The sequence below is a fragment of the Chiloscyllium plagiosum genome, unplaced genomic scaffold (genome assembly GCF_037043375.1).
Source record: "Chiloscyllium plagiosum isolate Xiang-an unplaced genomic scaffold, Cpla_swu_hap1 HiC_scaffold_5, whole genome shotgun sequence".
Classification (NCBI taxonomy): domain Eukaryota; kingdom Metazoa; phylum Chordata; class Chondrichthyes; order Orectolobiformes; family Hemiscylliidae; genus Chiloscyllium; species Chiloscyllium plagiosum.
The window spans coordinates 48,446,421-48,461,555 of NW_028270143.1; the positions used below are offsets into that span (position 1 = coordinate 48,446,421).

A 15,135-nucleotide genomic window follows, 5' to 3' on the forward strand; every position below is an offset into this window, starting at 1 on the left:
TTTGTGTTCTATTCAACATTCACTCCTTCTCTGCTTTAGGGGGACCATAATACTGAACTTTAAACTTGATTTGTTGATTTTTCTAATTCATACTTAAGATTTTGTATCTTTGTACCTAAGATGGCACCAGAAATGACTACCTTGTACATTTTTCACTGTACTCGTGTATCCCTTGAGTTCTGTGGCAACTGAAGTAGTGTTTAAATTTTTGCCTAACTTATGCTCATGCTCAATAGACAGAACATACTTGCTGCAACTGCCCACATGCGCTCTTCCTGGAATTGCAACATCTGGTAGGTGAAACCCATTCCTTCTTCGCCGATGAGATATTTTCTTGGAACCCTAACATCTTCAAAAAAGATCTGTGCTGTATCTGAGGACCACATGCCCAATTTATCAATCTTTTTAGCCACATGGACTCCTGAAAATGTAATTCATATGGTTAGTTAATTTAACAACATTTTAAATGAAATTTCCTATTCTAATTAGAAATATTTCCATCGTAATTAACACACTGGAGGTTAGTTTATCATCAGGCAAGAACAAAAAGGCTATGGTTTTGGGGTCCTACTTTAAGTATTAAGACAGAACATAAGCTAACATTTCAGCATTTCAATGCAATGCAGGAGAGTGCTACAGTTAACTTTTGAATCATGAGGGCTCAAACTCCTCCTCAGGAGGATGTAAAAGATTCCATAGACTGCCCCAAACAGCAAGGGATTCACTCAATTCTGTGGCTATTCACAAGTAATGAGTAGTATGACATGCTGTGACAGAAAAAGGAGTTGAAGGCTGCATGCGGAATCAAGTTCAATGGTACATGCTTCAATGGCAAAAAAAGCAAATACAGATCACAGGGTTAGAAACTACTACAAATATATCAAGCACTTTTGCAGATTTTGGGAGATGGTGACTCTGGGAGTCTTCAAGTAAAAATCAAGTAAGATGTAAATCTGTCATGATGTGGAAAGGTAACTCAGTGGGTACATTCAATATCAGGAAACATGCAATTTTTGTAATCATTTAGTTTAAACATTAGAGTTTTCAGTTGGCGAGGAAAAAAACTCAGATGAAAAATATTCTCCAAAAGCATTTTGAATGATTTACAGCTCCACTGTGCACAATCTAAGGATAATTTATTTTCTACAAAATAGCTACTGTGGGATATCACATCATTGGCATGATTCATTACATTGAAATTCCCAACAGAATGCCACAAACAAAAATGACAGGCAAGTACCTATGATAGGAATTCAAGTAAACTCACCTCAAATGTTCCATCTAATTTAAAGCAGGTAGTTGAAATCTATCAATATTCTGCAAATAAGGCTGAATTTATATTGAATGTACAGGAGTCTAATGCTTCACAGAGTTCCTCTGATGTCTATTTATGAGTTAGCAGACATAAAAGTAGGGTCTTCCATCCACCTCCCAGGTCAGCCTATTTTATGTTCACTCTAATTCTTACCTGGTAATTTCATCGGCAGACATATGAGAGACTTGCTTTTGTGAAGAGGCCCATCACTAGTGTTTGCTAAAAGACACATCCAGTCAGCTTGACAACCATTAGTTATCCACATCTTCCCTCCATTTATTATGTAGTCATCTCCATGCTTCACAGCTTTGGTCTTGATATCTGCGAAGGTAGGTCATTTTTTCAAGATATAAAGCATAATGTCAGACCCACGCAGCATATTGATCCAAAACCTTTCTGAATTCAAAATGTTCCTTGACATTTTAACTTTTTCTTCCTAACTGAAAGAAACAAAAATCCAAGTCAAATCTTAGCAGATGATTCTCTGAAAAGTTTGGATTTGGCAGCAAAGCTGTTAATCACTTATCCAACTTTGTTTGAAGCTAATAGTTCCAATGAACTAAAATAAAACGTATTTCAAATTTTACAAGAGAATCAGCAGAAATATCTGCCTAATGCAGTGACTCCTACCAGTTATAATTAGATGATGTCACTGAGCTTAGATGGAGATCTCTTCCAGTACTCTATACCTTTTCATATGTATAGATTTTGGCTACTACGAAATTCCTGTCTCACTGCTCCAACAGGAAATGTTTATTTTCACATGATGTGCACTAAACTTAAATTTGCACTGATATTACAGGAGTAGGTCTATTGTGATATCAAGAGTAGTTTTACTAGTATTATGTTAAACTTAAGAAATAAACCAAAATGTCTCAAACATTTAGAACAAAAGTCATACTTCAATTTGCCCTGTTTAAAACCTAATTTTAATTCATTGCTATTCTCTATCTAACTAAGTTTTACTTTGTTTCCACTTACTGATCTTTCTTAACTTCTTGTCTCAAAAACACTGAAGGACCGATTTTAACGTATCCTGTCCAGGAAAACTACATAGATTTAGGCCTGAGGAATCAAGACAACCTTAAACAACCTTGGCAACCTTAAGCATTATTTACATGTAAATATAGAGGTCTCTTGACGCAATTATGATTCTGACATAATTTTTAACTCCAGATCTTGCAAGACATAATGCTGGTCTTGACAATGGTATTAGTGTAAGCTGCAGCATAGTCTGAAGAGGCCTGGATAAGCGTGAATTTTTAAACCTTTTAATATTTCCACTAGAGGCCCAAAAAAAAACAGTATTATTCAGGACAAACACCAAAACCTTGAGTCTCAGAGCCCTGTCCTACCTTACCCCACCAACCAAATTGTGATCAAATCTAGACCCCGACTGGGGTATAGTTGGTGTCATGCAGTTTCCCAACTATTGGCGCCCCAAAATAATAATGGAGTTTGAGTTTCAAATTTCACCTTCCTGAGATAAAAACATTCATTCTGGTGATGATGAAATGTTCTTAATCAGCATTTTCAAGGAGTTGAAAAATTGCTTTTGAATCTTGTTCCACAATGATTTGAATTCTTTCTATATTATCAAATTATAAAAATAATTGAAAAATAAAATATAGTTCAAAACTCTCCAGTTTCGAACTGTTCAGATATCTAGCACTCAGTATTGGCTACATTTGAGTGATACATTTATGCTCATGGTGAAATGAGCTACAATCTACAGTTCCTAGTAACTAAAGTCTAAAACATTAATGTACCCTTTTCTTCTCTTCTCTTTCAAATTTGTTTTGTAATTCAGTTCAACTTTTCTGACCTACCCTGTCCTCTACTCTAACCTTTGTTCTCAAAAGTAAAATTTTCCACTCTTCAAATTTTTTATCCCATAATCCCATCTTTTTTTCAGTGGCCAACATTTACCTGAAACCTTCTTGAAGCCCCTTTTCTCAGCCAATTGTACCTTGTGTGGCAGTGGTAGTGCACCTACACCTGGATCGGGAGGCCCTGGTTAAAATCCCATTTGCTCCAGAGGTGTGTATTAACATCTCTGCACAGGTTGATTAGAAAGATGGGTTAAATAAATAAATAAAAAATTGGCCACCCAGATTTTCAAAGCCGACATTGAGAATAAATAGTCACAATCAGTATATCATTATTGGAAAAAAAAGTATCAAAATTAGCAGCTTTCTACCATTGTCAAATTTAAAATAAAGCTAGTCTGAGAACTCAGAAGTATCCTGACATATAAACATTATTAATTTGCAAAATAATAAACTTAGCCCATATTCTACAAAGCCTTAAAATGATTATCAAATTGTCTGCACAGACTTATATTTAGTATTTAGTTGATTAAAATATATTACATACTTGCAACATCCGATCCAGCTTCAACTTCACTGACTCCTAAACAGGCTACCATGTCCCCAGCAATGGTAGGTGTGAGGAACTGACGTTTCAGTTCATCGGAACCAAATCTGGGAAATAAACAACAAGAGTCATTTGGTAGTATAGAACTTGAGTACTGCTGAACAAACAATTTTGTTGAAGCTTTTCATTGGGCATTCAACACCATAATTTGAATGAATAGCAAATAAAAATAAAAAGAAACAACATTTATACTGTATGAGAAGAGAGTGCTGATTGGATGGGCAAGTTGTCTTTGACTGGTAGCGGTGTTGCCATGAACAATGCAGCGGTTAATAATGATTGACTAAATAATCAAACCAGGTAGGTTGACTCTGGTTCATCAGGGCACTGTCCTGTGAAATAAACCAAGGAAAGACATGTATTTTCTGGAGTGGGGAATAAGCACAGAGTGGAGTCAAGAGTGCATTGCTGGGAAAGCATAGCAGGTCAGCAGCATCAGAGGAGCAGGAGAATCGACAGTTCAGGCATAAGCCCTTCATCAGGAATGAGGCTTGTGGGCTGGCGCAGAGAGATAAATGGAAGGGGGGTAGTTGAGAAAGCGATAAGTGGAATAAGGGGAGGGAGAAGGTGATAGGTCAGAGGAGGGAGTAATGGACAGGTCCGGAAGGCGGTGCTGAGTTTCTTCAGTATGCAAACAATATAGCCCTGTGTAGTACATACAAATGCGCCACACTTATAATTCTAAACTGGTTACCAGTGCAATTATTTGCACACTTGGAATTATCCGATAAATGGTGTCCAATGGCAGAATCACATCCAGTATTGGACAGCATGTTTAGTGTTTTGTATATGTGACTGATTGGGAGCAGTCAGTTGTGTTGCATGTTGTGAACAACCAAAGGGACATCTGTTTGATAGGATCTGGCAATCTCTCAGCATACCTTACATCACACCCACTGGAATTCATATACCACATTACACGTTTATGCACTAGGCAGAACACTTTTTGGCTTGACAGCTGCATTCTATTTTTGGTAAATATCATGTTACAATTACTGTACATACTTCAAAGCGCTCCAAAAGCTAGTGCTTTCAAATAAACCTGTTGGACTATAACCTGGTGCTGTACGATTTTTAACTTTGTACATCCCAGTCCAACTCCAGCACCTCCAAATCATGACTGAACATACTAACACTGTGAAACACATAGCTTAATGTGTTACTCAAATCTTTGTAATACCGTATCTTTCAGGGTGACTAAAGGTAGATTTTCCAGGATCAAGTGTTCACCTTAGGATCTTGTCTGTGTTTGACAGATTTTTGGCAAGAAATCATCTGATTAGCATAGTCGATCCTGCAGGTTGGCTTTGATAAATCTCAGTTCAGCATCAAGCTTGCCTTGTGAACAAATGATTAAAAAACATGGCATTGGAAAAGCACAGCAGGTCAGGCAGCATCCAAGGAGCAGGAAAATCAATGTTCCAGACATAAGCCCTTCATCAGGAAAGTTGGGGTTGGGGGAAAAGGGGGCTGCGAGATAAATAGGAGAGTAGGGTTGGGGGGATAGTAGCTGGGAAGGTGATAGGTACTCACAGATGGGGGGTGATAATGATAGGTCAGAGGGGAGGGTGGAGTGAATAGACAGGAAGGAAGATGGACAGGTAGGACAGATCAAGAGGGTGGTGCTGACTTGGAGAGTTGGATCTAGAATGAGGTGGGGGGAGGGGAGGTAAGGAAACTGGTAAAATCGACGTTGATGCTGGGTGGTTGAAGGGTCCCAAGGCAGAAGATGAGGCGTTCTTTCTCCAGGTGTCGGGTGGCTAAGATTTAGTGGAGGTGGTGACCCACGACTTGCATGTCCTTGGCGGAGTGGGAGTTGAAGTGTTGGCCACAGGGTGGTGGGATTGTTTGGCGCCCCAGAAATGTTCCCTGAAATGTTCTGTGGTTGGCACCCTACCTCCCCACTGCAGAGGAACTCACATAGAGAGGAACAGACACAGTAGCTGAAGTGTTTGGACATGCAGGAAAATCTCTGCAGGATATGAAAAGATCCTCTGGGGCTTTGGATGGAGATGAAGGGGAAGGTGTGGGCGCAGGTTTTACACCTCTTATGGCGGCAAGGGAAGGTGCCAGGAATGGAGGGTGAGTAGGTGTCAGGTGTGGACTTAACGAGATAGTCACGGAGGGAATGGTCTCTGTGGAATGCAGACAGGGGTAGAAAGGGAAATACCTCTCTGGTGGTGTGGTCTGATTGTAGGTAGCGGAAATGGCAGAGGATAAAATACTGTATCCAGAGATTAGTGGGGTGAAAGGTGAGGACCGGGGGGTTCTATTCTTGTGATTGGAGGGGTGGGGTTAAAGGGTGGAGGTGTGGGAAGTGGAAGAGATTGCTGGAGGCCATCGTTGATCACGTGGGAGGGGAAATTGCTTTAAATTCCTTTAAATACGAGGACATCTGGGATGTCCTGGAGTGGAATTGCTCCTCCTGGGAGCAGACAGCTGATGCGGAGGAATTGGGAGTGAGGGATAGCGTTTTTTTTGGGGGGGTGGTAGTCTAGGCAGCTGTGGGAGTTGGTGGGTTTGAAATAGATTTTAGTCTTGAGTCGGTCGCCAGGGATGAAGACGGAGAGGTCCAGGAAGGGGAGGGAGGTGTCCAAGATGGTCCATGTGAACTTAAGGTCAGAGTAGAAGGTAGTAGTGAAGTTGATGAACTGTTCAATCTCTTTGTGTGAGTATGAGGTGGCACCGATACAGTCATCAATGTAGTGGAGGAAAAGGTGGAAGATGGTGCCAGTGTAACTGCAGAAGATGGACTGTTCCATACATCCTATGATGAGGCAGGCAAAGTTAGTGCCTATGCGGGTGCCCATGGCTACTGCTTTGGTCTGAAGGGCCCCAAAGGATCTTTTCCAATCTGGCAGAGATTTCCCTGCACATTCAAACACCTCATCTACTATGTCTGTTGTTCTCATTGTGGTCTCCTCTACACTGGGGAGACAGGACGCCAACTCGTGGAACATCATTGGGACACAGGCACCAAAGAGCCTCACCACCCTGTGGCTGACACTTCAACTCCCCCTCTCCTCTGCCAAGAACATGCAAGTCCTGGGCCTCCTTTACAGCCAAATCCAAGCCATCCATTGCCTAGAGGAAGAACGCCTCATTTTGGGAGCCTTCAACCATACTGCATCAACATCGGCTTTACCAGTTTCGTTATCTCCCCTTCCCCCACCTCATCCCAGACCAACCCTCCCATCTTGGCACCACCCTCTTAACCTGTCCATCTTCCTTCTCACCTATCCACTCTACCCTTCCCTCCGACCTATCACTATTAACCCCCACTTGCAAGTATCGCCTTCCCAGCTACCTTCCATCCACTTCCATCCTATTTATCTCTCAGCCCCCTTTTCCCCCACCTACATTCCTGATGAAGGGCTTATGCCCAAAACATCGACTCTCCTGCTCCTCGGATGCTGTCTGATCTGCTATGCTTTTCCAGCACCACACGTTTTGACTCTGATCTCCAGCGTCTGCAGTTCTCACTTTCTCCTGTGAACAAATGGCTTGAACCGATTTATGAAGTTGCTGATAAGGCCAATCATATTATCTATTTTTTTTCTTTAATAACGATATACAGTTGAGAAGCTTGATCAAAGTTAAATAAATATGAATGAGCATGTTAATTGGCGAGTAATGTGCATTAGACTAGTTTTTACATGTTGACTAAGACTATTACACATTTTCCACATGGGATTTAGCAAGAATATATTTTGAAATGAGGAAACCGGATTGTTTTTTTTTAATCTTTCATAAACACATCTGTTGATAGGATGAATCTTCCAGAACAATTTCACCTGTGACATTTTCTGGTTTCCTGCTTTTCTGGTGGAAACAGAGCAAGATAGCACCTCCAGCTGTCACCACAGATACAGATAATGACTGTGCCTGAAATCCTAGACTTGGCTCATTTGAATATTAACAAGGCATAGACATAAATTGCTCCATCGATAAAACATTTACGCAAAAGCAGTTCCAGAAAAATCAAAAGGCCAAAACAGAGCAAAGTTCAAAGTGTAAAGTGACATTTAAAACATTGCAGCAAAGTAAACATTTCGAGAAGGCACAGGGATGATATCTGCAGAGCCAAAAATAAACAAAACAAAATCTGGACTTAAGGTGTCTTGAGAAAACAGTTAAAAAATGAAAATTGCAGTCGTAAAATGAGAAAGTGCTGGAGAACCTCAGCAGGTCTGCCCGAATTTGTAGAGAAAGAGAAACACAATGGTTTGAGTCCAATGACTCTCCTTTGGAACCCAGGAACAGCAAATTCACTTTAAAATGCAACAGTTAATTCAATCTATAATATTCTATTTACTTCTTTGTCCATTCCACAAATTAATAAACTGGTTTACAATATTGAACCTTGGTAGATCACAAATAATCACTCAACTTTGACGGGTCACAGTTACATTCATTCACCAAATAAATTATATTTTTGCTAATGTTTAGAGATGAATTGTGGTCACAAAGGCCTGTCATTTAAATGTTGCAAAATTAACAGAGAAATAACAGAAGATTGTGATGAGACTGAGGACAGAGGAAGGAGGGGCTAACCCAGAAGAAAAAATGACTAAATGGAGAACACAGGTTCAACTCATTTCGTATACCACAAAATGGATCTCCAGTATGACCAGTATGTCCATTTTCAAGCATTATGGCTTTTTCAAACCTCTGGATGAGAACTATGCATCTGGATAGGTACATTTCATTTCCCCACATACATTCGAGACACCACCCACGCCCTCCACCTCCTCCAAGATTTCCGTTTCCCCGGCCCCCCAACACCACATCTTTACCATGGATATCCAATCCCTCTACACCGCCATCCGCCATGACCAAAGCCTCCAAGCTCTCTGTTTCTTCCTCTCCCGACGTCCCCAACAGTACCCTTCCACCGACACTCTCATTCGTTTGGCTGAACTGGTCCTCACCCTTAACAATTTCTCCTTTGAATCCTCCCACTTCCTCCAGACCAAAGGGGTAGCCATGGGAACCTGTATGGGCCCCAGCTATGCCTGTCTCTTTGTTGGCTACGTAGAACAGTCCATCTTCCGTAGTTACTCCGGCACTACTCCCCACCTCTTCTCCCGCTACATCGATGACTGCATTGGTGCCAGCTCGTGCTCCCGCGAGGAGGTTGAGCAATTCATCAACTTCACCGACACATTCCACCCTGACCTTAAATTCACCTGGACCATCTCTGACACCTCTCTCCCCTTCCTGGACCTCTCCATCTCCATTAGTGATGACTGACTTGACACTTAAATTTTTTTACAAACCCACCAACTCCCACAGCTACCTGGATTACACCTCTTCCCACCCTACCTCTTGCAAAAATGCCATCCCGTATTCCCAATTCCTCTGCCTCCACCGTATCTGCTCCAGGAGGACCAGTTCCACCACAGAACACACCAGATGGCCTCCTTCTTTAGAGATCGCAATTTCCCTTCCCACGTGGTTAAAGATGCCCTCCAACACATCTCGTCCACATCCCGTCCCTCCGACCTCAAACCCCACCCCTCCAACCATAACAAGGACAGAACCCTCCTAGTGCTCACCTTCCACTCTACCAGCCTTCGCATAAACCACATCATCTGAAGACATTTCCATCACCTCCAAACGGACCCCACCACCAGGGATATATTTCCCTCCCCACCCATTTCCGCTTTCTGCAAAGACCGCTCCCTCCGTGACTACCTGGTGAGGTCCACACCTCCCAACAACCCACCCTCCCTTCCTGGCACCATCCCCTGCCACTGCAGGAATTGCAAAACCTGCACCCACAGTTCCTCCCTCACATCCAAAGTTTTACTTGCACATCCACCAATATCATTTATTATATCTGTTGCTCCCAATGCGGTCTCCTCGAAATCGGGGAGACTGGACGATTCCTAGCAGAGCACTTTAGGGAACATCTCCGGGACACCCGCACCAATCAACCCCACCGCGCTGTGGCCCAACATTTCAACTCCCCCTCCTACTCAGCCGAGGACATGGAGGTCCTGGGCCTCCTCCACCGCCGCTCCCTCACCACCCAACGCTTGGAGGAAGAACGCCTCACCTTCCGCCTCGGAACACTTCAACCCCAGGGCATCAATGTGGATTTCACCAGTTTCCTCATTTCCCATTCCCCCACCTCACCCCAGCTGCAACCTTCCAGCTCAGCACCACCCTAATGACTTGTTCTACCTGCCTATCTTTCTTCCCACCTATCCATTCCACCCTCCTCTCTGACCTATCACCTTCATCCCCACCCCCATTCACCCATTGTACTCTTTGCTACCTTCCCCTACCCTCCTCTCTGACCTATCACCTCCATCCCCAACCCCATTCACCTATTGTACTCTGTGCTACTTTCTCCCCACCCCCACCCCCTCTCTTTTATCTCTTCACTCTGCAGGCACCCTGCCTCAATTCCTGATGAAGGGCTTTTGCCCGAAACGTCGATTTTCCTGCTCCTTGGATGCTGCCTGACCTGCTGTGCTTTTCCAGCACCACTGTAATCTAGACTCTGGTTTCCAGCATCTGCAGTCCTAACATATTTTCATTATGGTTGGAGAGCGTAGGGGAAAAATGAGATTGGACAAATTCTGCTTAGAGTTTTAATTTTCAGGCTATTAATCAGGAGTCATGGGATCATTCTTATATCAAAGATTCAACATGAGGGTCGAGAGGATCAATGTGAATGAGCTGCAGCAGGAAATATGGAACAGGATGTTACAATTTCTATCCACTGACTGGGCTGATGCAATTTTCAATTGATTCTCAACTGTACCTAGTAAACCACTGTTCAAATACAATATTGATTACTTATAGCAAGTAAGTCACAAATGAGCCCTTAAATTCAGACAATTGAGGAAAGTCGACAAAGTTCAGAGACTCTACAAAGCAACTTCAATCAAACAGATGAAACATGCACAGAAATAATGGTATTCTTGGTTCTAGATACAAGAAACCTGCCAGTGCAACTTCCAGTGACAAGAGGGAGGATCATTCCAAAAGCCTTCAATTTAATGGCATTTACATTACTTGTATTATTCTTTAAAAAAAGCTGCTTTCGTTACTGTAACAGGACCTAGCCACACGAACATATAACATGACCCTAAGCATCTTCCTAGGTTAATACAGAATTAATTGTTACAAGGCAGGAAAGGTACAGAAATCATGAATCTGGCACTGCTCTGGCACAGGCTCCTGATCCAAGTCCACCAGGCCCCTAACAGCGCTGGATCCCAGTTACCGGATTCTGATGTACACCCTTGTCCCAGGCTCCACCACAAGATACAGACCTCTAGATAGGTAAGTGTGATGACATTGCTGATGTCTTTCCTTTGCTACCTATGGAGAAAGACCAAGCATATTCAACTGAAGGATTAAAATTCATGAAGATCCCTATGTGGCTAGGGAGTTCTGATTTGATTTAATGACAGTCAGGTTGTTAATTGGCTCTGGTCAAGACTTGTTTCTTTGCTGTCAGACCCCCTCTGAATCAAACAGCCAGCAGTTCTTTGGGAAGCAGTGACCACTGCTGGGGACTGCCATCAGTCCTTCCAGGTGGAGCTGTACAGAAGACAAATAATAAGATGAGAGAACAGTGCTTTGCCCAAGTCAGTAAGGCAGGTCAAGGTAAGAAGGGAGACTAACAATGGGAAGGGAGAGGATGAAACAAGTAAGGGCAACGGGTAGGGGGTTGGGTGGGGCTTGGGTCGGCATGGATGAGTTTGACCAAAGGGTCTGTTTCTGTGCTGTACATCTCTATGGCCAAATGACTTTAAGTGACAAAAAAACGATAATGAGAAAAAGAAAATCAGTTTACTCATAAATAGGATTCCATTCGGAGATTTCAATGAACATAAATTGGTTCTGCCTCAGGAAGGTGAGCCAATATGTCAGGATGATGAGGCCAAGGTTTACACCTCAGGGCTTAGGTTGAGTGGAATCAAAGTTGTTTATAATGCATTTAATCACTTGACCTTGAGCGGATGTAGAATTTCAACTAAATGAAATATTTATAACAATGTTGAAGAACCAGTAAAAATTAGATAATGCTGTTACTTTGTTAAGTAATAGCAACCATTAGTTTTGCAATAAGGTTTTTTAAAATCAATCTGTTCGAACAGGTTATGACATAGCTCTGTGGCCATTATTTCTAGAGGTGGGACCTGAATCCGGACCTTCTGGGTCAGAGGTAGGAACATTACCAAAAGATTCTCCTCTTAATTTCTTTGACAACATTCCAAATTTGTCTTTTTCAAATATACTTGCCATCTTGAAAAATGAAGTCAATACCTGGTTAGAGCTGGTGTAGCCATATCACTCTGGACGCCGATTGCCATGGGAATCCCACCACATGGTATGTTTCCCAGTTCTTCTGCTACTGCTATATTGTAGCTGAAATCCAAACCAAGCCCTCCACATTCTGGGAAAAGAAAGGAAAGATCTTTCAGCTGTATTAACAGGCTTGAGGGATACATTTTGGTGAACATTTTAACTTTCAAAAAATAGGTAGGTTGGGGTTGTATCAGAGGTTAAAATGCAAACTATTTGCACCAGGAACTAAATCCATGTTTACCCCACTCTTTATTAAACTTATAATGGACAAGGGGAGGATTACCAAGCCACTTATGGAAAGTGGGCTAATCAATCATTTTATTTTTAAATTACAAGTGACTGGCTTTCTAGGTCTCAGGAACCTTGGCAGACTCAAGGAATGAAGAGAGGCTAAATCCATGAAGTTAAGTGTCTGTCCAGCACTGCTTGTGGATCAGTAGGAGTGCAGGGCTTCATCTATACCCAACAAGCAAGTCCAGTGACGAGCCTCCCACCACTCCATCTGAGCACCTGCAATTTGTTTGCTTCCTTCATAATCATAATTGGACACCATCCTTGCCTCAGATCTTCATCTTACAATGATAGACTTCTTCCCCCGTTACAAATGTTTCCAACCTCCAAAATCAGGTACCCATCCAGCACAAGAGGAACACCAGATCATCATGGATCTCCTCAAGGAACTACCCTGCCACCTAACCCTCCCTTCCATTCAATACCATGACATCCTACTGATGATCCGAAAGCCACTATCCAAACCTCTCATTATGATCGTTCTCACTCCCTCACTAAACCAGTTATCTCAAAGGCTTTGGGCCTGTGAAACAGTGTATGTAAATGAAGTAAAACACAGGCCAATTCAAAAAGTACAGCTAAACAAAGAAATGGATTCAGGAATTTGGTGAGAAAGGGAATTTGAAGTGTTTTACATGTTTCTCGTTTCAGAATCTAGTGAACTATTTAGCATGTAATTTAACTTTAACATCAACTTGTGATTTATTCCTGCCCAATGTTTCCCTTACGAAAAATGATGAGAAAGTCAAATAATGGGTGAGTTTGTTCTGGAGAAATATTCTCCTCCTGCTTAATACCTCACAAAATGCTGGACAAACAGCTCCATTGCAGATGTGCTCAAAAATTGACACTCTTAAGTAGTCAGTTAACAGACACTTAAAGACATCAACTACTACTCTTTCCAAACAAACAGTCATACAAAAATAATTCTTCTCAAATGCCAGTCTAATTTCCTTTTGAAATCATTCATCATCTATACTTGACCACCCTTGTGACTGAGGTGTTTCAGACCATCATCATTTGTTGCTTAAAACAGAAAGAATAAAAGTGAAACCACTGTTGAATGTCATAAAATCCATTTGGTTCACTCATGTCCTCTCAGAATGGAAAACCATAGCCCTTACTTGGTCTGGCCTACATGTGAATCCAGACCTTTGCCATCTTCCCCCATCCTCCTCCCTGACCTATCACCTCCATCCCCACCCCCACTCACCTATTGTACTCTATGCTACTTTCTCCCCACCCTTATCCTCCTCTCATTTATCTCTCCACCCTTAAGGCATTCTGCCTGTATTCCTGATGAAGGGCTTTTGCCTGAAAGGTCGATTTCCCTGCTCCTCGGATGCTACCTGAACTGCTGTGCTTTTCCAGCACCACTCTAATTCAGAATCTGGTTTCCAGCATCTGCAATCATTGTTTTTACCATTCAATCCAGACCTATAGCAATGTAGTTAGTTCTCTCTGAACTACCCTCTGAAAATGCCTAGCAGACTATTCAACTGTATTGATCACTGAAACCAAACAAGGAATGAAACTAACCAGACCATGTGATGTCAACTTATGCACTGGAAGAAATAATGGCAAACTCAACCTTGCTGAATCTTCAAGGTCCTCTTTATTAACATCTACATGCTATTGCCAAAATTGGAAGTTATTTCGCAGACTAGTCAAGAACAGCCTGACATACTCACTGAATCATATCTTACATACAATGCTCCAGACACCACCATTACTGGATGTGTCCTGCTCCACAGCAGGACCTTATAATGGAGGGAAGGTCGGTGACTAAGAGCTCAAAATGGTTGGACCTAGTACATTGCCTCGAGAAACTCCTGCAGAGATGTCCTGCAGATGTGATGACTTACCTTCAATAACCAGAAGCATCTTCCTATGTGCCTTCAACCAGCAGAGAGTTAGCCCCGATACCCACTGATTCCAAGTTTGCTAGGGCTCCTTGATGCCACACTCAGTCGAATGTAGTCTTGATGTCAAGGGCTGTCACTCTCACTTTACTTCTGGAATTCCGCTCTTTTATTCATGTTTGAACCCCGGCTATAATGAGGTCATGAGCTGAGTGGTCCTGACAGAACCCAAACTGGGTGTCACTGAGCAGGTTATTGCTGAGCAGGTGTTGCTTGATAGCACTGTTGATGACACCTTTCATCACTTTACTGATGATAGAGAGCCAATTGATGGAATGGTAATTGGCCGGGTTGAATTTATCCTGCTTTTTATGTACAGGACATACCTGGGTGAATTTTCAACATTGTTGGGTACATGACAGTGTCATAACAGATTAGCTAGGGGAGCAGCAAGTTCTGGTGCATAAATTTTCAGTACTATTGCCGGAATGTTGTCAGGACCTGTAGTCTTTACAATATCTAGTATCTCCAATTGTTTCTTGATATCACGTGGAGTGAATTGACTTGGCTGAAGACTCATATCTGTAATGGTGGGAACCACCGGAGGAGGCCGTGATAGATCATCCACTCGGCACTTTCGGCTGAAGATTGCTGCAAATGCTTCTGCCTTATCGTTTTCACTGAAGTGCTGGGCTCTTCCATTAGTCAGAATGGGGATATTTGTGGAATCTCCTTCTCCACTGAGTTGTTTAACTGTCCACCATCATTCGCGATTGGATGTGGTAGGAGTGCAGAGCTTAGATCTGATCCGTTGATTGTGGAATCACTCAGCTGTATCATTTGCTGCTTATGCTGTTTGGCATGCAAGTAGTCCTGTTCAGTAGCTTCTGCAGGTTGATA

The 15,135-nt window shown here is 42.3% G+C and overlaps 1 protein-coding gene across 1 annotated transcript in view; it reads right to left on the reverse strand.

Annotated features, from left to right (window-relative positions):
- The window catches only part of LOC122549835 (zgc:85777), a 78,686-nt gene that overhangs the window by 10,511 nt on the left and 53,040 nt on the right, over nt 1–15,135 (reverse strand). The window contains exons 3-6 of the mRNA XM_043689939.2: nt 12,041–12,170; nt 3,692–3,798; nt 1,469–1,636; nt 248–421 (exon numbers count right to left, since the gene is read on the reverse strand). Coding sequence (XP_043545874.1) covers nt 248–421; nt 1,469–1,636; nt 3,692–3,798; nt 12,041–12,170 — 579 coding nt within the window. The remainder of the gene's footprint in view (nt 1–247; nt 422–1,468; nt 1,637–3,691; nt 3,799–12,040; nt 12,171–15,135) is intronic.